General features: G+C 42.0%; 1 protein-coding gene across 5 annotated transcripts; it reads right to left on the bottom strand.

Moving 5' to 3' along the window:
• Kbtbd2 (kelch repeat and BTB domain containing 2) lies at window positions 1-24,834 on the bottom strand. Of its 5 annotated transcripts, none has more exons than XM_050132693.1 (4): window positions 24,687-24,834; window positions 12,599-13,076; window positions 4,577-4,742; window positions 1-2,686 (listed from the first exon to the last, which is right to left on the bottom strand). In XM_050132693.1, the coding sequence occupies exons 2-4, from the start codon at window positions 12,766-12,768 to the stop codon at window positions 1,151-1,153; spliced, it is 1,872 nt and encodes a 623-aa protein (XP_049988650.1). In that variant the 5' UTR covers window positions 12,769-13,076; window positions 24,687-24,834; the 3' UTR covers window positions 1-1,150. The 5 variants fall into 5 exon arrangements, with proteins under 5 accessions (XP_049988650.1, XP_049988649.1, XP_049988653.1 ...); XM_050132692.1 differs by having other exon boundaries at window positions 24,663-24,811; XM_050132696.1 differs by lacking the exon at window positions 24,687-24,834 and adding an exon at window positions 23,931-24,340.
• Window positions 24,835-24,907: the final 73 nt, after the last annotated feature.

The raw sequence follows: 24,907 nt of genomic DNA, 5'->3' as shown, positions 1-24,907 counted from the left end.
TACTGATTATATACAATTTATTTAATAAATTAATGTCATTCAAAATACAGTGCCAGAGCATTATGCAGTTGAACATGCCAGCAATGTTTGTCACGAGGCACCCGTGCTCACGTTGCATTGGTGGCGCCCCACAGCTGCTAGTGGTTCCTGGGATTAATGCCTGAGCAGTGCTAGTGTTTGCTCTCCTGCATACTCAGTGCTGACAATTCCTGCACAGCTCACCTTCCTACCCCACCCCCCAAACATACACACATCAGGTTAAAAAACATACCTAAGAGATACCTACACACAATCACTCTACAGTAATGCTCATTATTAAATTAAGATGTAATGACCTGGTTAATCCATTCTAAATCTTTTTAAGATGGAGAACTACATCAGCAGCAGGTGGTTATATGCATGAGCCAACGTTAATGTAATATGGAAAGTGGAGACATTTACCGACCAAAGCTCCACAATGACCCGCACAATGAGGGACTAGCAATTCATTTGCAAGCCCAGCAATTTAAGTCCGCACCTGGTAAGTGACCAGCTGACTGGACAACCTGTATTCTAGATGGACAAGTATAGTCAGTGGGAAGGGAATACATGCACCTAGTAGAAGAGTGAGACTGGTCCTGCAGTCACAGCTTCCCTGTGTGATACCATAGACACAGAGGAGATCTTCCTCAGCAACAGTATAGGACTTGAAAGACGTTTCTAGACTGACATGAACATTAGTGTTAAGTGCAGCTGAATTATGCTAGAAAAACTATATTCCAGGACTTTAGAATTACAGGAATTCAATACATATACTAAAATAATCTCAGCACAATTTTGGTATACCACACTAGGAACAGGAAATTCCTTTTAAAAGTGAAGTTCTGGACTGTACATACACAGGGCTAACAATGTTAGATAATCCAGACTCTCATGCTCACATGATACACATCAAAGTCTCTCAATTATCAAATAACCTATTCATATTACAGAAGCATTATCTTTCTGTATGACACACTGATATATATATTATACTGATGCAAATATTAAGTAGGTCATAAAAATAAAATGTATCAAAGATAGATTTTTATGTACTCATACTTAGTCCTTTTATATCCTCTGGTTTAACAAAGGATATCACTAGTCCAGCATGTGCACCCCTTCAATTCCCCTATACAGGGGGAAGCGCAACCATTTCTCCGTCCAGTTCAAACTCCTCAGTTCCATCTGGTGAAAAAAGGTAAGTTGGTGGCTTCCATGGAGATTCTTCAAGACAGGATGGATAAAGCTTCCCCACAGTGCATCGAAAATCTCTCCCTAGATCCCACAGTACACGTTCAGATATGTGCTGCCGCAGAGACCACCGATCAAGTTCCAAATCATACTGGTAGGTGACGTATTTAGCTCGTTCATTTAAGTGAGTTTCTCGCATAAACACACAAAGAGAATTTGAGATCACAACAGCTCTAACACAGGGATCAGAGTACCTTTTAGCAGGGATGTTGGCTGCCATTTTCCATTCGTTTTTATTCACATCATAAATTTCCACAGTTACTGAAGACCCATCCACAGTGCCAGAGGGGAGTCTTATGCCAGAATTGGTAGCGATATGCAACCCTCCAATATAGAAAATTTTGTCGCCAAAAGCTGCAGCTGAAGCAAAAGATCTGCTAGTCTGCCTCATGGCCATCTCTACCCATGAGTCAGACCTCGGAAAGTAACAGTACATGAGGTTCAATGTCATCACATAAATGCAGTCATGGACCACAACGGCTGCACTCCACTGCCAAGCACAGGGTAAGGGGCTCACCATTGTCCACTCGTCCTTCTCAGTGTCGTATCTTTCTACAGTCCTCCGATTGAGTTCTCCACCAACACTGTCTCCTCCAATTGCATAGATATAGCCTTCACAGCAAACCAAGGATGGCTTCACGCGGACAAAGAGCATCGGCGTCTTTGGAAACCAGGTATTTTGTTGTGCATCAAACCAGTAAAAGCAATTCACAGTTCTGAAGGCGGTCTGCAGTTTGCTTGTCTTACTGTGATTTGTTTTTGTGTTTTTCAGGGGCACCTGGCCCCCTGCTATGTAAATATCATTATCAGGGGTTACAACTGTCCCAACCTTATGCAAATCAGCTGGCGGGTTGCATAACTTGTAAACTTTCTCTGCCTGGGGGCTATAACAGACAGAAGAGTAAAGACTACAAGGGTTTTCTGATGATGCTTCAATGAAAATCATCATCTCCTCCTTAGTCATCCCAAGTCTTGGTTTGAAAAACTTGGGCATAGACTTATAAAGACCTTGAACCACAACAGACTTATCGTTGGGCGGGAGCCCCTGGAACCAAGCTCTCTGTGTGACTTCTGAAAGTGCATCAATTCTGATTTGGCTAAGAACCGAAGACAAATACTGGGATCGTGATTCTGTGTTGTACTCCAGCCACAGCATCGCAGCTTCTCGGACTGTCTCTTCCTTCTCGACGTTTAGGTTGTCACTGCTGAGAATGTCTATCAGCAGGTCGTGGGACAGCTGCATGAAGGCTTCCTGGTGGTAGACAGCAGTGAACTTGTGCTCCACCATTCTTTTAGCACTCTGCTTCAACTCTTCACAACTGAAGAGATCAGCAAAACTCAACAACCGAACACAGTTCTCTGCATTAATTTTTTTAATTAAATATTCTCGACAACGCTGTAATACATCTTCAACCTAAAATAAGGGGAATAAAGGATGATAAATAAAAAATAATTTAAAAAACGCTGAGAATCTAAATCTAATATCCTACATTGAGAGCTACTCCCATCTCTCCAGTTTTTTTTTTTGATTAATTAATTTATTATTTTTGGTTTATTGAGACAGGGTTCTCTGTGGCTTTGGAGCCTGTCCTAGAACTAGCTCTTGTAGACAAGGCTAGCCCTGAACTCAAAGATCTACCTGCCTCTGCCTCCCAAGTGCTGGGATTAAAGGCGTGCGCCACCACTGTCTAGCTCCCTCCAGTTTATTTTCATGTGAGATATAGGTTTCCCATAGCAGACTCCCCTATACTGTCAATTTTTACTACCATATGTATGTATGCATTCACACACACACACACACACACACACACACACACACACACACACACAGAGTTTCCTGCAATAATAAAATTAGACTTCAAGACTACAAGACTAGGCAATTTCCATTTCTTCCTCTAGCCCGACGACCTATTTACCGCTCCTATTCAGGCTGCTGTGAGTGACCCATACAGCAATCTCAGATTTAAGGAGCTTTTTAAATGATCTAAATGCCTATTTAAGGCTGGTTCCTGAGATCTAAAAGTTCTCCCTTGGTAGAAACTTTGTTTCTTTTGTTTTTGCAGACAGGGGTTTGCTCCATATAGCTGGTGTCACCTCAACCAGCCGTTCTCTTCTACCTCCCAGCTGCTGGGAGTACAGCATGGTGCCATGCCATCATGCCTGGCTGCAAACAGCAGTTTTCAAAGTACAACGTGTTATTCCAAAGCAGAGAAAGAGATGATGGGAATAGCCATACACCTATAAAATCTGGAGGGAGTCTAAGCAATATAGAACAGTTAATCATACTAAAATACATCAATCATCTATTTTAGCTAACTACTTAATAGCTCAATATAGTTCACAACCATCACTAGCATCAAATCTTCCATAGCAATCCAAATGTGTTTGTGAGAGTTCTATCAAACATAATGAATTTAGGCTTTAAACACTGTAAATGCTCTAAACTTCAACAATACTTAACTTGAAATCTAATTCTGAAGAGCATCAGGCAAAATATGAAACCAGAGCTGGCTGGTTATGGCGCATAGTCTTTAATTCCAGCACTTGGGAGGCAGAGGCAGGAGGATCTCAGTGAGTTTGAAGCCAGCCTGGTCTACAAAGTGAGTTTCAGGATAGGCAGGACTGTTACACACAGAAACCCTGTCTCAAAAATAAAAAGATAAGAAAATACAAAACCAGTACGAAAATGACTCTGTATCTCTTTCAAGACAGGCCTCACTGTATGCAAAGCTCTGAATGCCCTGGAATCTGATTTCCTGGCACTCTGATTACAGGTGTGCACCACCAGACTCAGCTCACTGATTTTCAATTTACAGGCTCTGTATTCAGATCCACACAGATAAGACCTTGTGTTTAACAGTGTTACCCCTGAACAAATGGGAAAATAAACTTAGTATTTATTTCTAAACCAATGTGGCTGCTATTTTGCCACTTGCCTATTTGTTTTATGACATTCCTGCCGTAAAATCATTTACCAACTGAAAAAAGTCCTGTTTTTTTTTTTCACTTCACATTTTATAACCAGAAAGTGACTCATATAAAATTAACATTAAAACTGTACAGATAAAGATATATCTATCATGAATGCGGGCCTGGTAAGATGACTCTGGTTATGAGCACTGGTTGCTCTTCTAGAGGACCCAGGTTGAATTCACAGCACCCATATGGCAGCTCACAGCTGTCTGTAACTCCAGGGGATCTGGCCCTCACAAAGACATACACACACACACAGAGGCAAACACCAATGTACAAAAAGTCAATAAAATAAGCTCCACCTCACTAGCAGGTTAGAAGCCCGCTTTACCTGCAGGAAGCAAGCTGTTTCGTAGAGCTGCTCTACGGTACTGTCATTCACTGCCAAGTTCCCCGTGTATGCATAGGTTATTATCATCTGCAGGGCCGCAGCATCCACATTCCTCAGGTGCACATGCGTCTGCTTGCTTTCACTTAGTCCACTCATGAACATGGCCCTAGGGGGACACAGAAAGCAAGCTTAATAAAACAAGCTGGGCAACACAGGATGTTTATTCAGGTATCTATTTTAGAAAGACCTTCAGAGACAACGAGAAAATCATATATAATCCAGGGCTGAAGACAAGACCACTATGCCATTTTGAGGGCGGACATCAAAATTAATTTACTCTTCAAAGTCACACAATGGGATACTAGTCAGCAATAAATCAGAAGTGTTGCTAAATAAATGAACCTCAAAAACACCCTGCTCAGTGAAGAAGCCAGATACAAAAGACACAAGTTTATTTACATGAAATGTCCAAGAATTGCCAAATATACAGAGACAGAATGATACCTAGATGTAGGAGGAATGAACTGAATATATGAACACAAGGTAACAGAAACGCTGTAAATTAGACTGTGGAGAAGGCAGCACAGTTCTGTCACCCACAGAATCCAAGTAAAATGGCTCCTGGATACCCTCTGCACACGAAAACAAAGATACTAAGTACCCTTTTAAAATAAGGCATATTAGTCCAAAACATACACACATCTTTTTAGCTTTATTTATATATTTAGTACCTACCAATCTGCCTGTCTAGGCTGGTCTTGCTTCTGATTCTCCCACCTCTCTCTTCAGTGCTGAGAATACTGACATGCCCTATCACACCTGGTTCATGTGGTCTGGAGATCAAATACAGGGCACTTCATGCATGGAAGGCACATACTATACTCACTGAACTACAGCCTCATCCAGCCTTCCACAGGCTACTTGTAATACCTCAAACAATGTAAATACACAAATAGCTGCTCAACTGTAAGGTCTTCTTTCTTAAGAGTATTTTCTATTTGCAGTTGAAGATGTGGTAAAAACTGCAGAGAGCTGACTGCAGACTTAAAAGGACTTACACTATGTAAATTCTACCTTTAAAAAGCTTACAAACCACTAAAGAATTTTCTAAATATGCAGCTCTGTTACAAAAAATATGCAGGAAACTATGCTGGAAAGACTATTGACACTGTGGGAAAACAGACCAACTCTTTTGAGATGAGGTATTACTGTTTTATCACTGTTCCTCTGGCTGTCCTGGAACTCACTGTGTAGACTAGACTGCTGAACTCAGAAAGATCTGCCTGCCTCTGCCTCTTGAGTGCTGGGATTAAAGGCTGTGGACCACCATACCAGGTTCACACTGAAACTTTTAAAAGCCCACTTAAAAAGAATTGTTACATTTATTTATTGTGAAGGTCTACTGTGTTGTAGGATAGGGCTTAGACCACAGTGCATGTGTGGAGATCAGAGAACAGCTTCTGAGAGTCGGTCCTGTCCCTCCACCTGTGGAACCCTAAATTGTCAGGCTTAAGTGCGGAGCCACCTTGCCGGCCTGCCTGCGAGTATACTTAACTGGAAGAATATTGCTGCATACACAAGAGAAAAAAATCTCTGTGTGCAGTGGTTTAAAAGAGTGAGTCCCAAAATAGTCACTAGCTTGGATAATACAGTATGGGACACATGTGCTCAGGGCCACAGCTCAATAAGGTTCATGCAGTAGAACAGAGCATGAACTCTAAAGATGAGTGGCAGGTCACAGGCCTTTAAATGGGCAGGGCTGGGAGGGAGCTCAGTAGTAGAGCACTACGTGTAACATACATGAGACCTCAGGCTCAATTTTAGTCCCATGCTGCCTCAGAGTCATCTGAGAAAATCATCTGACAGCGAAGTAGACTGTTGTGAGCTTAGATTAACTATGATGGATTCTTCCCTAAAATGAATACTCTACATACGGACAGAGCTCAAGAGCTAAAGGTTGAAAACTAGAGGATTGGCTATGAAACTAGAGCAAGCATCTAGTTAGAAATAGAGCATGCCAGGAATAAATACAAAAACCATTACAAAAGGCTGATAAAGCCTAGCTATTTTCTGAACACAGAACAGGATATGGCAGAAAGCAGATAAGAGTCAAAGCTACCTGTTTACTTTCAACAAAATACCTGGAAAAAATGTTAATAAGTAACAAATTTTAAGGCCAAGAAAGAAAGTTCATCATTGCAAAAAGGTGAGTTAAACTGCATACGTGAAGACCAGCTGAGTCAAAAGGAAATGATATAATCGTCAGTAAAGAATGGAATAGCAGAGGAAAATTGAAGGTTAGGCACTAATATGGGAGCCATGACTCAGCTACAAACTGACCAGTTACAAAAGGAAGACCACTCCTGACCCCAAATCAAGAAAACCATACTTAAGAACTCCAGTTTAGAAAACACACACAAGCCGGTTGGTGGTGGCACATGCCTTTAATCCCAGCACTAGGGAGGCAGAGGAGGCGGATCTCTGTGAGTTTGAGGCCAGCTACAGAGAAACCTCGTCTCGAAAAACAAACAAACAAACAAAAGAACACATACACAACAATGAAGTAGAATTCAGTTTGAGGGATTAAGGAGTGCTTGAACCACAGACGCGTGCAACACCAGTCAGCCCAAGAGGCGTGTGCCTCTCAAACTATGGAGGCAGCTACCTGGGAGAAATGAGACTAAAGTCAGAGAACGACAAGTTCAAAGCCAGCCTAAACACAAAATTTTTAAAAGGGCCAGTGTATCTCAGTGGGAAAATTCCTGTCTTGTCTATGTTATACCCTGGGCTTAATCTTCAGTAACTATAAAATACAAAATAATAGTAACAACAATAACAAATCCACCTGTGGCCAGGCACAATAGCTTACACCTGTACTCCCAGCACTTGGAGACTAAGGCAAGAGGATCACTGTGGCTACCTAAGTTCTAAGAAACAAGTGACAGCTACGAGGTCAAGAGAAAGCCTGCATTTGGCCTCTGCTTCAGTTTCTTTCTCCAGGTCCCTTGTCTTGGCCTCCCTTCGTGATGGACTGTGGCCTATAAGCTGAAATCGTATTTCCCTGCCCCGTCCTCAAAAAAGAGATACACTGCAAAATAAACTGAGGTTCCTAGTGATCCCTAACACTACACAAAATGAGCAATGCAGACAGATACGAAAATCCAGGCAAACAGGGAGGGAACACAGGTCCCAGAAATCCTATCGAAGCTAAAGGACGAACACAAAGACGACTGAGTCAGGACAGTGTTCTTAGAAAAGACACCCAGCATGTCTATTGCTACCAGCTTCACTTGTCTGAGAGAGAACTCAAACCTGAGAAAGACTTACAAGAGCTCTTGAGCAGCAGTGCAAGATGAGTGCTCCTTACATTCACACCAGCAGGGGCCTAAGGCCAGGAACAACTGATGCACACAGACGACAGTGAGAATCCTTCTGTAAAGTGACTGCTTCCTAAACACCAAAAATAGCAAATGTCTGGCCAATGTGACCATGGACACTTAAAAAATGTAAAATTACTGACTGACTGTGTGGGTATGTGCCAAGGTGAGCATGTGTAGGTCAAGACAACTTGTGGGCCAGTCTTCTTCCACTATGTGGGTTCGAGAGAATCTAACTCAGGTGTTAGGCTTGGTGGCAAATACCCTACTCAACTAAGCCCTATTAGCTGGCTTAAAAAAAAAAAAAAAAGAAAAAACAAATGACGAATTACATAATTATGTAATTAGCTTAAGAGCCATAGAATGCTGAGTAATTCTCAAGTAGTAACTCAATCATTGAGTATAAAATAATCAATAAGTCAATGTTACCAAGATACAATTACTATTTGAGTAACAAACTACAAAGGAAAAACACAAGGTACTTTAAAAGCAGAATTTTGAGACTGGGGAAACAGCTAGTGGATAAAATGCTTGCTGCCCAAATACTGAGGATCTCAATGCAAATTCCCAGAATCCATTAAAGGCAGGCCCAGTCACATCTGTAATCTGAGTTTTCTACAAGGAGATGGAGAATCCCCAACAAGGCTGGTTTATTAGTGCCAAACAAGGAGACACTGTCTCAAGCAAAATGGGAGGCTAAGTCTGACACCGAGGCCTATGCCCTGACCTATACACATACATTGGCACGCATACTCCCGTACATACAATAAACACATACCACAAGCCCGACGGTGGTGGCGCACGCCTTTAATCCCAGCACTCGGAAGGGGGAAGCAGAGGCAGGCGGATCTCTGGGAGTTCGAGGCCAGCCTGGTCTACAAGAGCTAGTTCCAGGACAGGCACCAAAGCTACAGAGAAACCCTGTCTTGAAAAATCAAAATAATAATAATAATAATAATAATAATAATAATAATAATGCCACATACAGAAACATAAAAAGAATAAAAAGCAGAATTAGCTGTGTATGTAACAATCCTGAATTCTGAAGGCAGAATTACGCTAAGAATACTTGAGAAAGATGTATTATTAAGGCATATACTATAATCTATTCAGTACAATGAAAAGACACATAAGGAAAAAAAATTCTTGTGGCTAAAAAACTAGTCCAAAAATAAGATCTTAATGATACACACGTACCCGACTATTCTATGTACTCAATAATTAAGTGGTTGCTTTAGGAAAATCATGGAAGCTAAAGAAGGGAACTACATGGTGGAGAGATGGCTCATTAGTTAAGAACACGGGCTGCTCTTCTGGAGGACCTGGGTTCGATTCCCAGCATTCATAAATGGCACACAACCATGTATGATTCAAGTTCCAGGGAATCGAACACCCTCTTCTGGCCTCCATTGGCACTAAATGCAGACAAACATACACATAAAATCTAAACTTGTAAAAGGTGGCTTGAGGGCTGGAGAGATGACCCCATGGTTGAGAGCACTGTCTGTTCTTCCAGAGGTCCCACGTTCAATTCCCAGCACCTATATTGTAGCTCACAGCTGTCTGTAACTCATGCATGTAGTGTAGACATGTGCAGGTAGAACAGCAACACACAGTAAACAAACAGGTGGATCGAGTGACGGCTATATAGGACTAGTTGGTTTTCCAGGACCTGAGTTCAATCACTAGTGCTGACATGGTGGCTCACAATCATCTACAACTCCAGTTCCAGGGGATCTAAAACCCTTCTCTAGCCTTTATGAGAAGCAAACATACATGTTTTGAACTTACATGCAGGCAAAACACCTGTACACACAAAATAAATAAATGAAAGGAATTAGCTACTATATGTAATGGAAGCCTTGAAAGTACTGTTTGTTGCCTGTACTGGGTGGTGGTGGTGCATGCTTTTAATCCCAGCAGCAGGTGGATCTCAGTGAGTTCAAGGACAGTCTACACAGAGAAGCCCTGTCTCAAAAAGCCAAAAAAAAAAAAAAAAAAAAAAACCTGCCACCTTTAAAATTGTAATATTACAGTATAATGAAAGATTAATGCTGCTTTGTTTTCAAAAATCTTAATTCAGATAAATAACTTGATAAATAGTATTGAAAATACTAGCAAGATGACTTGGCAGATAAAGAACCTTGCTCCCCAAGCCTAATAATCTGAGTTCAATACCTGGGAACCCCAAAATGAAGAGAGAACCAACCCCTCCAGGCTGTACTCTGAACTTTTACACACAATAAACAAATGTGATTAAAATTTACATAACAAAACAACATGCTATTGCTACAACCACAAACTTAATGAAGAAAAAAATAAAGCCATAACACAAAAAATATTAATTGAATTTCTCTTGCTTAGTTTTGTGTATGTGTGGGGAAGGAGCACACATGCATGTTTCTCTATGTAACCCATAGATCCGCTTGCCTCTGCCTTCCAAGTGCTGGGATTAAAGGCATTGCATAGTTCTGGTACCATATCAGACGACTTCAAAGTTAACTTAACACTAAATAACTTGCTCACTTATTAATAATGCTGAAGCAGGAGACTCATACAAGTTCACACAATGGAGACCAGCTTGGACAACAAAACAGTAGCTCTATGACTATACAGATGTCAATCTATAACAAAAGCATAGAGCTCTTCCCAACAATGGCTAACCAGTTTGCGATTAAGTCATTAAGAGAGAGCTTATAAACTCAGACATCCATTTGCTGAACCAAAAGCCCTGAATTTTTACCCCAGCCAAGACAGTGGGTCTGAAACACAAAAATGATGAGCACTGTTCAGTTTACAAGCACTCTTCAGTTTATAAACAACCATGTTTCTAAATGCACTATTAAAAAAAATAAGAGTAAATGACTATGCAAGACAAATGCTACTAACATTTTCTGTATTATGGTTTCATTTTTTTCTTCATTAACTTTGTGGCTGCCAAAACAACATGCTGTGTGCGTGTACAATAGTTGATGTGTGGAAGCCAGCATACAACTGGAGGGGCTGGTTCTGTCCTTACACTTTGTGGGTTCCAGGGATTGAACTCGGGTCCTTAGGCTTGGCCAGCAAGGGTCTTTACCTGCCGAGTTATTTTGCTAGTCCACATAGTGAGTTCAAGAACTGTCAAAGCAACACAATCTTAAGAAACGAAAATGAAAACTTTAGCGTTTAAAAGAATTCCTACTGGTAGAAGACCATCATTCCAGCGATGGCTCCATGGGGTCAGATGATGGTGGGTGAATCTGAAGATTTGCGTTCCAGTCTCAGAATGCATATTCAGTCATGTACAAAGCTCTTTAATGTATAGCTTCTAAGTCTGCACTTGAGACCCACCAAAATTTCAGTAACCTCCAGTTTTAAAGCTGCACCTGATTATTGTAAACAGGCTTTGTAACAGAGAGGAAAAGCAGTGTCTGAAACTGCATGAAAACCCACACCGTAAACTGAAACCAAAGTGGCTGGCACTGCACAGGCAACTGGCATCCAGGCCCTGGCTTGGTGACGCCACGCTGAGGAATGTGCCATCTCTTCACTTTTAGGTAAATCAATCTTCAAAGTCCATTTAGTCTGCCTTGCTACAGCTGCCACAAATAGGCAGCAGAGGCAATTTTCCTGTAGCAGAAATACTTAGCCCACATTTAATTTATCTTACTCATCCTGCCTCTTTTCAAACACTGAGCAAAACTCACCTTAAAAGTCAGAGAGCAAAAAGCAATTTCTTTACCTTAGTTGCTATTCTCAAGAACCTTAAACCTGAAAGTTCTAATTTTTATTATTTGTCTACAATGGACTGTAACCCCGAATTGTGAGCTAAAATAAACCCTTCTCCTCGAAAAAAGGAAAAAAATGCTTATTATTTCTAAAGAGCACAACTCTATAAACTTCCAGGTTCTAAGACACAGAGAGCACCGACACTGTCATCGGCACTGCATGGAGTCTGGTAAGGCTGGGGGGTACCAAAAGAATAATTATCCAAGTTATTTCCCTTAAGGTGGTGTTTCTGTTGTGATTAATGTTTATGACAGCATCTAAACAGCATCAACTAGCCCCTAAAAATTATGAGTCTGTTACATAACTCTTCAGTTTATAAACAACCATGATTTTCTAAATGCACTATTTTAAAAAAATAAGAGTAAATCTCATTTTTCTTTTCAAGAAAAAAAAAAAAAACAGTATACTGAATATAGCACCCCAAAGTAAAACTATAGTCAATTTCAACAATTTTCACGTATTTAATACTTTTGTAAAAACTTCATCTGTTCCTTAAAGGAAATGCTTTGACAAGTACCGAGTAAAAACACTGGGGAGACAGAGGCAGGCAGATCTCCGTGAGGCCAATTTGGTTCACATAGTGAGCTTAACGATAGCCAACGCTACACAGTATGACTTTGTCTTAAAAAACAAAAACTTTGAAAAGAATTCCTATTGACAGGTTAGGTGGTTGTTGGGCAGGCCTGGTGATCTGAGTTGCCATCTCAGAATCCACATAAAGGAGGAAGGAGAGAACCAAATCCGGCAAGGCCGTTATCCTCTGATCTCCGCCGTTTGCTCCGGCATACCTGCCCACATCAACGCCCACACAGTGCAATAAACTGAAAACTGAAATAAGACTGTTACTACAAACTAAGAAAGATCAGCTACTCACCTGAAATAGGAGCTGCATGTTGCAAGAACCATCTTATGGCAAGGGAACTCAGTGCCCTCAACGATTAACACTATGTCAGTAAACAACTGCTGTTGGTAAAACAGGTTCAACTGCCCCAACAAGGACACAGCATACTCGGTATTGACCTGCCTTTCCTCCTGAGTGGACATGACTGCATTCCATCAATATCTCCCAGAACACGTTAGAAAAGTCCGTCTTGATGGAAGGTCAGAGGAATACTTCCGAAATAAAGGAGGGCGTCCACTTGCTGTTATCTGTAGCACTCAACCAGAACTGACGCAATCCGAAGTATCCTGAGGCTTACAGTCTTTGCTAGGTCATCCTGCGCTAGAGTTTTTCAACAGAGTCTCCAGACATCCTGCTCAGATCTGCAACTGTGCAGCTCATGAATAAAAGGGAAAAATACAGGAGGTAGATTTTGTTGCAACATCTTATGTTCAGTAGGTTTTCTGCAGAACTAAAAAGAAAAAAGTTCAGTTAGAATACATAGATCAAGCTCTTAGAATACAATGTTTAAAACAACAGCCTTTGATAAACTTTACATTTACATGAAGTTTCAATCAATTTTAGATACTAGCAGAAAAATGAAACAGAAGAAAAACGAATTGTTCACGTCTGTAACATTTAAAATAACTAGGCTGCAGAAAATCAACAGCTGTACTTTAAACTTTTTGCCTTCCACACAAGAAATAAACATTGGAGAAAATAAGCACATGAATAAACAGCTGACTTTAAGGTTCTTTAGAGAATTTAAATTGCAGAAGCCAGCAACACATGACTGCAATTTAATGGAGAAACAATACTCAAACAAATGCCCTCTTCTGCGGTGGTTGTCACTCTCCAGACATATTTATACAAAGACTACATAGCAATGAGATTCAAAATTATTAATTTCTAAAACTTTAAGAAATTCTAATGTGTACATTTGTCTGTTTATTTATGTGTCAAGTATGCAGTTTGTTTTGAGGAGCTGGGGCTAGAACCCAGAGCCTTACAACACGTCATCAAGCACTCCCCCACTCAGTCACACCTCCTTCTCTCAATATACACTGCAAGTGTGTGTAATTTAGCTCTTTGTCATGTTTTCTTTTAGAAATGCGTATGAGTGAGAATAACACTGCTACACAGAAAAACACCAATACTATACAAATTACAATGTTTTCCAATTTAATGTGTGAACTTAAGTTGTCAGAATATTTGAATGAAGAAAGAACAAGTTTCTCCTGGAGACTCTATCACATTAAGATGCATTACAGACCACCAATAAACCCAAGTACACATAAAAATTAGACACGATCAACATGGGATTTGAAATAAGACTGACTGGCTAGTCAAGTGGTGGTGGTCCATGCCTTTAATCTCAGCACTTGGGAGGCAGAGACACGCAGTTCTTGAGTTCGAGGTCTACCTGGTCTACAAAGTGCTACACAGAGAAACCCTGTCTTGAAAAACAAAATCAAACAAACAAACAAACAAACAAGAGGGACTCCACTAATATTGGAATTGCTAGGCAATCACTAATGATGCCTAATCTTGATTGTCTTACAAGTTTTAGGACCACCACGAAAACAAAGCTCTGGATATGTTTGTGAAGGAATTTCGGGTTAGTTAACGTGACCCATTGTAAAGGTTGATAGCACAAGCAACACTCTGAGGTTCCCATACTAAATAGAAAGGAGAAAGGTCACAGGACAGTGGTGTTCAGTACTTGATGCTCCCTGACTGTGGGGTGCAGTGACAACCGGTGGGAGGCCCTGCTGGTCAGAGGTGGCAGTCTACCATGGCCTGGGAACTTTCACCAAGCTCAGCAACATGGAGGACTCCCTCCTCAGCCAAACTTCCTGCTCTCTATTTGTCCTTCATAGGCGGATGTCTCTAGGCCAGGATGCCTGACTTACCTCACGGATGACCCTTGACATAGTTCCCTGAAAACACTCTTCCCCGATGCCCACACGGTAATTAGGTTAGTGCGCTAGTCATTTTGATAGGGTCATGCTCCCACTAATCCAGCTAGGATAGGAGTGTGCCACTTACTGCAAATTAGGGTTTGTCCCCAGAAATAAAGTTGTCCCATTGAAGTCGCCTCCCAGAGGGGATGGAGGGCTATCCCTGTCATATCGACAGCCTTCTGAGCCTTGTTCCCTTTTGTGGACCTAAGGACAACAGCTATCTCAACTCTTGCCCCATGGACTGTACTCTAAAACCATAAGCCAAAACAAACCCTTCCCTATATTGCTTTTATCCATACATTTTGTTCTATCGAGAAATAGTAGCACCACTCAATGGGGGGAACCCACATCTATATTCTACTACATAACATTCACTTAATAAAAGCAAAAAACTGGAGCTAGAGGGAGGATGGCTTAGTGGTTAAGAGCACCGAGGTCCCGAGTTTAATTCCCAGCAACCACATGGTGGCTCACAAACATTTGTAATGAGATCTGGTGCTCTCTTCTGGTGTGAAGGCATATATGTAGGCTGAACACTAATAAGTAAATCTAAAGAAAAAAAAAAAGAACACTGGCTGCTCTTCCAGGACCAGGGGTCAGCTCTTAGGGCCTACCGGGCAGCTACCAACCTTCTTTAACTCTATTTCCAGGGGACTGGAGCACTCTTCTGGCCTCCTTCAGCACTGCATATACATGACACAATGCACATGCAGGCAAAACACCCATACATGCAAAACAAGCAATAATACAATTTATAAACAAGCAAAAATTCAAATGAATTAAAAGTTTAATTTAAAAAATGTTTGGAGTTAGAAACTTGGTATTTCTAACATGTGGTGTCAAAGGAATTACAAACCAGAAAATGAAGAGGGAAATCCAAATAGGTGGCTACCCAAACTACCTCAATTTAAAATTTCATAACCCTGAACTGCAAAATCAGAAAGGAAAGTAATTTTAACATAAAACATCTATGTTATGATCATTGGAACCACTGCTTTTCCTCAAAGTATCAATTATTTAGGGTGACAAAGAGCTCACAATGTATCTTCTGGCCAAACTACACAATTGCTGAAACTAATAATAATACAGTCAGGTGTCTAGTAAGTTAATTGTGGAAGTAACAAAAACAGGTGTAAAGGTTGTGGAGGCCCAAAAATGCAAGTCTATTTCAACCTTGTCGACAACAAATTGGCTACACATTGTGACTGAGGGTGTGGTTACTTGGTGTTTTTTGACATTAAGATGGCTCATACAGGTAGATCCACTCCACCCTGAAAAATGGTCAGGATATATTTTTTTGTTTTAGTTATAAACTGATTGGCCCAGTATCTCAGGCTTCATAACTCTTACAACTTATATTAGCCCATTATTCTTATCTGTGTTAGCTACGTGGCTTGGTACCTTATTCAGCAGGGCAGTTACATCTTGTTTCTTCTATGACTGGGACAGGACTGCAGACCAGGACTTCCTTCTTCCCAGAATTCTCCTGTTCTCATTGACCCACCTCTACTTCCTGTCTGGTCAGGATATTCAAGTGTACTTCTGCTCCTTCTTTTGAAATAATAGGAGGTTTGACCTTGGGAATGGCTACCTTCAGGATACTTGGTCTAGGATGGGTTTACTGCCTAAACAAGAGAATGCTAATGACTTCATGTCTCAAAGTATTGAAGCAAGTAACTGTTCTAATTGTCCTTTGTATCATGTTAAAGCAGTCTTTTGTCTTCTTCCCCCTGTGGTATTGGGGTATAAAAGTGTATGGAAAATTAAACACAGGAGGATTTCAGTATTCACTGAGACTTCTTCCTGGTAACAATATGATATATATTATTATATACTGTATTAAAACCCTCAAGCCAGGCGGTGGTGGCGCAAGCCTTTAGTCCCAGCACTAGGGCGGCAGAGGCAGGCAGATCTCTGTGAGTTTGAGACCAGCCTGGTCTACAAGAGCTAGTTCCAGGACAGGCTCCAAAGTTAGAGAAACCTTGTCTCAAAAAAGCCAACCCCCCCCAAAAAAAAACAAAACACAAAACAAACAAAAAACCCCCCAAGAAATCTATGGCAGCATTCCATAAATGAATACATTATCTTTTAATGGTGTTGTTGTGCTGTGACTCCCACACCTGAGCTGTGTAGCTGTGTATATGCTAAGGATGATTAACAAACTGTGATGCCCACCAACACCAATATTTTCTGTAACAAAATTCCTTGCTCTAAAAAGGAAAACCTGAAAGACTCTAAATACTCTGAGTATTGGAGTGAGAACCACTTATATTAAGTAACTAAAGGGAAATGTTTGTCAGAGACAAGATCATCTCTGAACTAGAGAAAGACTATTGGGAGTCGGTTGAACTGTGGAAGTGAGACCTGATTGAAGAACAGGTCATAGAAAAGGGGTATTACTGAGGGGGCTTTATCTTGCCCTAGCCCCTTCCTGTTATTGCTCTGCTTCCCAGAGATGTGAGCTATATGATGTGAGCTGTTTTGCTACCATATCCTCCAGTCACAATGAATCAAACCTCTTCTTCAAGCTGTTCTCAAGCATTTGATCATAGCAGCAAGTTTCACACACTACCCTACATTATGTACCATGTGACAATACACCTTTTTCTCTTTTCAGCAGCTGTTTTGCATATCATTTTATCTTATATCTAAAATTAAAGGACTGGTGATATAGCATAACCACAGAGTGCATACCTGGCATATTCAAGTCCATAGTCTCAATTCTCAGCACAGCAATAACAAGAAATCATACATGCCTTATCAATAGAAGTTGGCATCCTTTACTGAACAATATTGAAGAAACTGTTTCTTTGAAGATAAATTAACACTACACAAAATGAATCCGACTATTGTTTTATTGAGTATTTACCATGTGCAGGCAACTCTTCTCAGTGCCTCAAGCATAATCCAATAATTAATTATGCTTGAGGCATTGAGAAGAGTTGCCAACCACTAAAGCTCCCAAATACCAAGTACATTTACTGTCAGCTACAAATCACAGCCAAAACTACAGCTGACTTTTAAAGTCTCTTAGAAAGCAGGGAAAACGTGAGGGCAGAAGGGTGGACAGGTAACTAACTGTAGGACAAGCTGGTATAGAAAACATTTCCCCAGCACAGCTTTCCTTTACCTGTCAGCTTGTCTAAGGGAGATGGGGACAAACCTAAGGCCTTGTATCTCCTACTAAAATAAGCTGCTGACACTCCAGCCCAGGCTGTTTTATAGTGAGATAGGGTCAGCTTGAGCTCCAAATGTGGGCATTGGTTTGCTAGGGTTTGGTTTTTTTGTTTTGGAGAGATCTTTATCTATTGCCAAGGCTGGCCACTAAGTTGAAATTCTCTTGCCTCAACTCCCCAGTAGTAGTGGGACTACAGGCCTGTGCCACTATGCCCTGCTCAAACTACAAATTATTGGCAGGCACAGAGAGCATTTTACTCTTTGCCTTAAGAAATTCTGCAGAGAAAGTAAAATGTGCAGACCCAGCAAGTACTTGTCCACCACTAAAAACAAACAGTTCACACTGAGAAGGGAAAATTTATTACCTACTTAAATATTCTGGGTTTTGTTGAGAAATGAAAGTTACCTAGCTTAAAAAAAAAAAAAAAAACTCTCAAAACATGTATTATAGGCCGGGCAGTGGTGGCGCACGCCTTTAATCCCAGCACTTGGGAGGCAGAGGCAGGCGGATCTCTGTGAGTTCGAGGCCAGCCTAGTCTACAAAGGGAGTTCCAGGACAGGCTCCAAAGCTACAGAGAAACCCTGTCTCGGAAAAAAAAAAAAAAAAAAAAAACCAAAAAAAAAAAAAAAACCATGTATTATATTTCCTTCACACCTCCATCCCAAAGGCAGCATACAACCGAATGGGCTTGGTTTAATAGAATCCCATTCACAAAACTGACCATACCACTGTTTTAATCTAGTTTTGTTTTTAGTAGTGGTGTTTATGTTCTTGTTGTTGCGCTGGGATTAAAGGGGTGTGCCACATCTGGTTTATGGAAATACAGGGCTTCCTGTATACTAGGCAGGCACTTTAACACATGAGCTGGGGGGGTGGTGTGGGGAGCTGGATCTTACTATGTGGCTCAGGCTGGCCCAAGGGTACCCTTGCCTCAGATTCCTGAATGCTGTGAATACAGGAGCTACAGTGTCTTTACAGTATTTCAGGATGAACAGCTACTGACTAAAATATGTTTTATTAGAATATTTTCTCTTTAGATCATAAAGACAAGTAAGCAAGTACAGCCTTAAATTATTGCAAATTGAACTAAGTATGATTTTAGTTAACCTTATCTGTACATATTGTACATATTACACTTCTTTTCAAAATTGAAATACTTTTTGGTATTGGTGTTTTTTTTTTTTTTTTGACAATGTTTCTATAGTTCAAGTTGTCTGGAACTGAGTTCTAAATGGCTTCAAACTCATAGCAAACCTCCAGCCTCAGTGAGTGCTGGGATATCAGACATGAGCCACCACACATTGATTCATCTAACACCTCTTACCTATTCAAACAGTGCTATTCCTGGTTCAGTGAGCTCTGAAAATAATTTTTCCCCAAAAGTGCAAGGAAAACATTCCTCCTCTAGATATACACACATGTTGAGAATGGCAGTTAGAGATTCAAAAATATTTTAGGCACACATAAGCGCTTGTTATCCCAGCCAACAGCCAAGGCAGGAAGAATGCCTGAGCCTAAGGGTTCAAGACACCATGTCCAAAAAAACACAACAACAACCCAACCAACCGAACACCCTACTATCTGAGTGTGGTGGTGCTCACCTGATTTCAGCTCTTGGGAGGCCAACCTGAGCTACACAGGAAGAGATTTGTCTCAAAACCACAAACACAAAGGCAAGGTGTGGCAGGGGGTTCTGACTGGACACAAGAGAGGAGGGAAGCTGAGCACTAGCAATGTCTCTCTCTTGAACGTGGATGCACTTAACACCTGCTGCTGTGGCCTCTCAGCCATGATGGACTATAACCGGGAAGCCTCCTGTGGCTTTGGTTGGGCCATTTGATCACAGCCAGAGGAAGAGAAAGAGGAATAGAAACCAATACAGCTGGGCTACAGTGATACGGTCTCAAACAGCAAAATAAATACATACATACATACATACATAAAAACCGCTAAGGATAGACTTGAAATGTTTCTATCTCCCTAGGTAGTTGAGGTGATGAACATATTAAAATAATTTGATTTAATCATTCAAACATTAAGCTGGGGCTGGAGAGATGGCTCAGAGGTTAAGGGTTTATGTTGCTTTTCTGGGGATCTAAGCGGAGTTCCCAGCACCAGCATCAATGTCAACAGCCTCTGGTATCTGACAACTCTCACCTCCTGGAGCACCCACATACACGTGCACATACCCACATTCAGACTTACATACCTAACTAAAAAACAAATCTCTAAATTTTACATTGTACCTCACAAATATATGTTATTATTTGCCTGTCAAAAGTAAAACATAGGTTGCAAGTGCAGTCAAGTAAAGTTCTGGCTGCAATCCCAACACTGGAAACACATAAACACACACACACACATGGAGAGAGGGAGGGAGGGAAGGAGGGAAGGAGGGAGGGAGGGAGGGAAAAGAGAGAGAGAGGGAGAGGGAGAGAGGGAGGGAGAGAGAGAGGGGCAGTGAGTAAGCTGGGTATGAAGCACATGCTCATCTCAGCTACTCAGGATAATAAAACAGGAGGACAGCAAGTTCTTAGCCTGAGCACATACTAAGACACCAGCTAAAATTTTCTCAAAGAAATGATACAGCGACGAAAGAAAGTCTTTCTTTAGGGAGTGGGCTTCCATCTTCTAATAATGCAAGTGTCTGTCACATAGAAAGTTGAAAATTTGTTAGAAAGAATCCAAGACATTCTGGACAATAAGTATTAAATGGTGTGTATGCGTGCACACATGAGCATGCAAAAACACAAACTCAAACTACTTTGGGAGGAAGCCCACTTCTGCAGCTCACTAGCTCTGCACCTCAGTTTGCTCATACATAGAAATGGGAATAAAGAGAGCTCTTCCGCTGCTTTTTCTGGGATTAGAGTATCATACTTGAACAATGCTGAAAGCAGAGCACTGGACACATTGTGAACAACTTTTAGTGGCCCAATCTCTGGTGAAACTTTGTAGCCCCCTCTCAAAGGCCAAATCTCCACATGGTATCAGCCCCAGAGATTCCAGTTACAAGGTCACAGTACCAAGTACAGCTCCTTCTTTTTATCTTTGATAAAATGTGTGTGTTTCAAAAACAGTATCTCAGGCTGGGTCTGGCTGTCCTGGAGTACTCCATATAATCCAGGTTCTTCTTGATCTGATCTTCTTGCCTCAACTTCTCCAATGCCAACAGCACACACATGAACCACCATGCTCAGTTCTAAATCATATTTTAGTTAAGAGAAATTGGTTTTTAAGTTGTACAGACTTGTCTGAATTTTCATAATTGTCTGAATTATGAAATTTATCAGCCTAACAAGATTAATCTTGATATGGCTGATGTCAGTGCAGACAAATTAAAGCCAGAGGCACTATGGCACAGCTACTGAACAAGCCTCTCTTTGAAAGAGGTCCCTCCTTTGGGAGGACTAAGTGGGGTAGTCCTTTAAAGTTACTAAAACAACCAAAATTTGAGAATGTTTAGAAAAGATATCTGATCTTTTTGCTTTATTTTGTTATGTACTCCTGGCTGTGCTGGAAGAACTTGTTATGTAGACCAGGTTGGCCTCCAAGCCACAGAGATCCGCCTGCCTCTGCTGGAGAAGTGTGCCTGCCAGCATGCCCAGCTCACGACTTGATCTTTAATGACACACGCCACACAAGGGAGTTTCTGGAGCTATGATAAGAAACAGGTGCGAGGGAGGAAAAAACTGATGGGTCTTTTTTTTTTTTTTTTAAAGAATTTATCAAGTGACTGCAAGATGGCTCAGTGGTTGGGAGTGTTGGTGTTTTTCCAGAGGATGCAGATTCAAGTCCCAGCACCTACACGGCAGGTCACAGCTGTCTGTAACTCCTGTTCCAGGGGATCCCACACCATCACACAGACATATATGCAGGCAGAACACCAATGTACATAAAATTCAAATAAAAATTAGTAAAAGAAATAATTTATCAAATTTGAGCTGGGAAGTCGTAGTGCACACCTTTAACCCCAGCACTTGGGAGGTTCGAGGCCAGCCTGGTCTACAGAGTGAGTTCAGGGCAGGTTCCAAAACTAAACAGAAAAAAAAAATAAATACCAAATTTAATAAATTTCAGCACTTTCTCCTATCCTAATAAAACCTGAAGCCTGTTCTTAAGTGTGCCTTCCTCAAACCGAAGAGGCGAGCACATCTCAATCAGGTTAGTGATCTGCACTCCGTAAATTCAAGGACAAGCTCCTAAGCTGTATCATGATCAGGAAGTTACCACAGCCTACGACAGAATAACTGAGCACAGGGACCATTTTGGATTATCACTCCTTTACCTCCATTTTACTCAGTGTCTCAAGAAGGGGGAGGCAGGCTTGACTGACGCAAAGCTGACCCAAACTTTTCTAGCAACACTCCATTTTCTGAAGTCAGTTTCTCCAGCCACAAGAGAAGACAGTTTCAGACAAGAGAACCAAGAACTGCTCTGTACATTAATAGTGCTTAAATCAACTGTCCTTCCTAATACCCCAAGTTATGTAAGTGCACTTTTATATAGAGCTGCAAGGGGCAGAACCCCTTAACATTGATTGTAACTACTAAAATGTGTTTCCTTACAGAAAAACAAAACTAAAAACTTGATGCTGAGCATACCCTCAATAGGCTGGGGAGTCCATCTAGCTCAGGCCAACCTTGAGCTACCCAGGAAGACCCTGTCACAAAAACCAAACCAAGGGCTGGGGCTATAGTTCAGTAATAAGTAGGGTGATTGTTTAGCATTCCCAATGTTTCAACAAATAAACAAGTAAACCACAAAGGTAAAGTTCTTGGAAGCTCCTGCCTGCAGTGAAAGGCACTCATAGTCACTATTGTCACTGATTGAGTGGAGGAAAGAAGAGATGTTCCCATTGAGTACACTGTCTTCAAATCCCACAACAATCTCTCCCTCGCACAAAAGAACCTAAGAACTCCAAATCTCTGACAAAGGCATCAGGAACACCCTTCATCACTTAAGACTGCTTGAAACCAATCTCTAGCCCTAACACCCCACGTTGGTAAACATCTGTTTTATTCAAACTCTGCAAAACTAAGACTGGTATGTAACCGACTCTGATTTTTATTTGTTTTAGGGCAGCAAAACCAACCATTCTCTCAGCCCCAACGGTCTTAGGAATGTGGCTGGGAAGGTGGGCCGACTATTTTCTAAATAGCACGCATATCTGTGGAAAACCGGGTATCTTTTGGCTTTAAAGACTGCATTCAACACAGTAGTGCTAGCCCACAATCCCAAGTTTCAAGAGGCGGAAGCAGGATTCCAAGGCAAGCCTAGGTCACGCTGTAATACAGTCTACCTCAAGAGAGAACTCCGGTTTCTAGGAAGTAAACAAACATCTGAAACACATTCGATACCGAAGACATAGATACTAAGAAATGCTCACTATGGTAGCCACACTAATCACTAGGTCGCCTCTTACTCCTCTCAGCTCCTACCAGTTTCTGTAAATTAACAGCACTGCTCTTATGGATATAAAAGGGAGACGTTCAGCACTTATCTGAAGAGGAAGTAACACTGTGGAAACACACGGTCTACAAAGGACCATCAACGGAAACGCCATAGTTGCCAAGGGCTATATACTCTCTTTACGACTTCTGGCTCTAATCTAAAAGGACCTGAAAAAGCGCTAGACTAACAAAAGAGCAAAACAATAAGGCAGAATGTTATCAGACGGAAAGGACAGTAGCGCATTCCACATCACAGAGACTGGGGAAAACAAGCAACTGACTTGACTTTTCAAATGGACCTTAGATTACAGAGGACTTTACCCAAAGGCGTCGACTAAACCAAGGCATTCTTTCAACTATAAAAGATCGGGTCTAGGGCTGGAGAGATGGCTCAGAGGTTAAGAGCATTGCCTGCTCTTCCAAAGGTCCTGAGTTCAATTCCCAGCAACCACGTGGTGGCTCAAAACCATCTATAATGAGGTCTGGTGCCTTCTTCTGGCCTACAGGCATACACACAGACAGCATATTGTATACATAATAAATAAATATTTAAAAAAAAAAGATCGGGTCTATATTACTCAAATTTGGAGAATTCACAACTCAAAAGTAACGAGGAGAAAAAAACAACAAAACGTAAACAAACGTATTAAGTAGTTGCCTCACAGAAGGAAAATATAATTTCAGTCAGAGCACACTGCTGATAGGGCTGTTGCTCAGTGAGCCAGACTTACAGATTCATGTACAAACAACACGTGACCAGAACGGTCTTTTCCCCCGTTTTCACAAAGCTATTATAGCTGTTCACAAAGCAGTCTTTTCAATTTTATTATCTTAATTTCTTGTTAAGATAACTTAGAGGGACCACCAAGTAAATTCTAGCGCTCTGCTGCCCGGAGAAGGAGTATTCCTTTTCCTTTAAGTAGCTATAAAAAAGGAATCTTAAACTACTAGGCCAGGGGCTTGGGGCCGGGGGAAGGGAGAGCGCACGGTAACTCAAAACAACTGCACTACAGCAGATCAGTCTGTTCCCCGGTCGCCAGCGTCATCGGGAGAAGCTGAGAATCGAGTTCAAATTCGCGACTTCCATCTAAAGCAAACAGGTTTCAAAGGGCAGCTTCCCCTTCCCACCGTGAAGCACAAGCAGGCCGAGGGAGCCAACCTTCCCCTGAAAAGTAGTTTCTCCGGGCTACAGTCGATGCGCCAAGTTAAAAAAAAAAAAAAAAAAAAAAAAAAAACAAGGGCTCGATCGTCCTCCGTCGGCCGCCGCGTCCCGAACACGCGGCCAGCGCAAGGGAAAAACAGCTCTGCCTCGGAAGGACGCCGCCCCGAGCCCCGCGCAGGCCGCGCCGGAAACACCGCGCGCTCGGCGGAAGCGCCCGGGTTTGAAAGCCGCCGCCGCCCCCCCCCCCCCCCCCCCGCGGCCCACAAAGTCCGCCCGCCTCCTCGCGCCCAGCCGGGCCCACCTCGGCTCCTGCCGCCCAGCTCACCGCGCGCCGCTCCGCCGGGGAGCAACTCACGCGGCCGCACGCACGGCGGGGGCGTGGCGCTGCGGGGGACCCCGGGGCCGCTCGCTTCCGCCCCCGCTTCCGCGCGCCTCCCGGGTTGGGCCGTCACGGCCTTCCGCCCGCGTCCGCTGCGTCCTGGCCCGCTCCTGCGGCCGTTCGGCCGGCTCCCAGGTGCCCGCGGCCGGACCCCGCCTTCATCGGGC

Source organism: Alexandromys fortis, unplaced genomic scaffold, assembly GCF_014885135.2.
Source record: "Alexandromys fortis isolate MF-2015 unplaced genomic scaffold, M_Fortis_MF-2015_v1.1 scaffold_446, whole genome shotgun sequence".
In the NCBI taxonomy this organism is placed as follows: Eukaryota; Metazoa; Chordata; class Mammalia; order Rodentia; family Cricetidae; genus Alexandromys; species Alexandromys fortis.
This window is presented reverse-complemented; position numbering and strand designations above follow the sequence as displayed.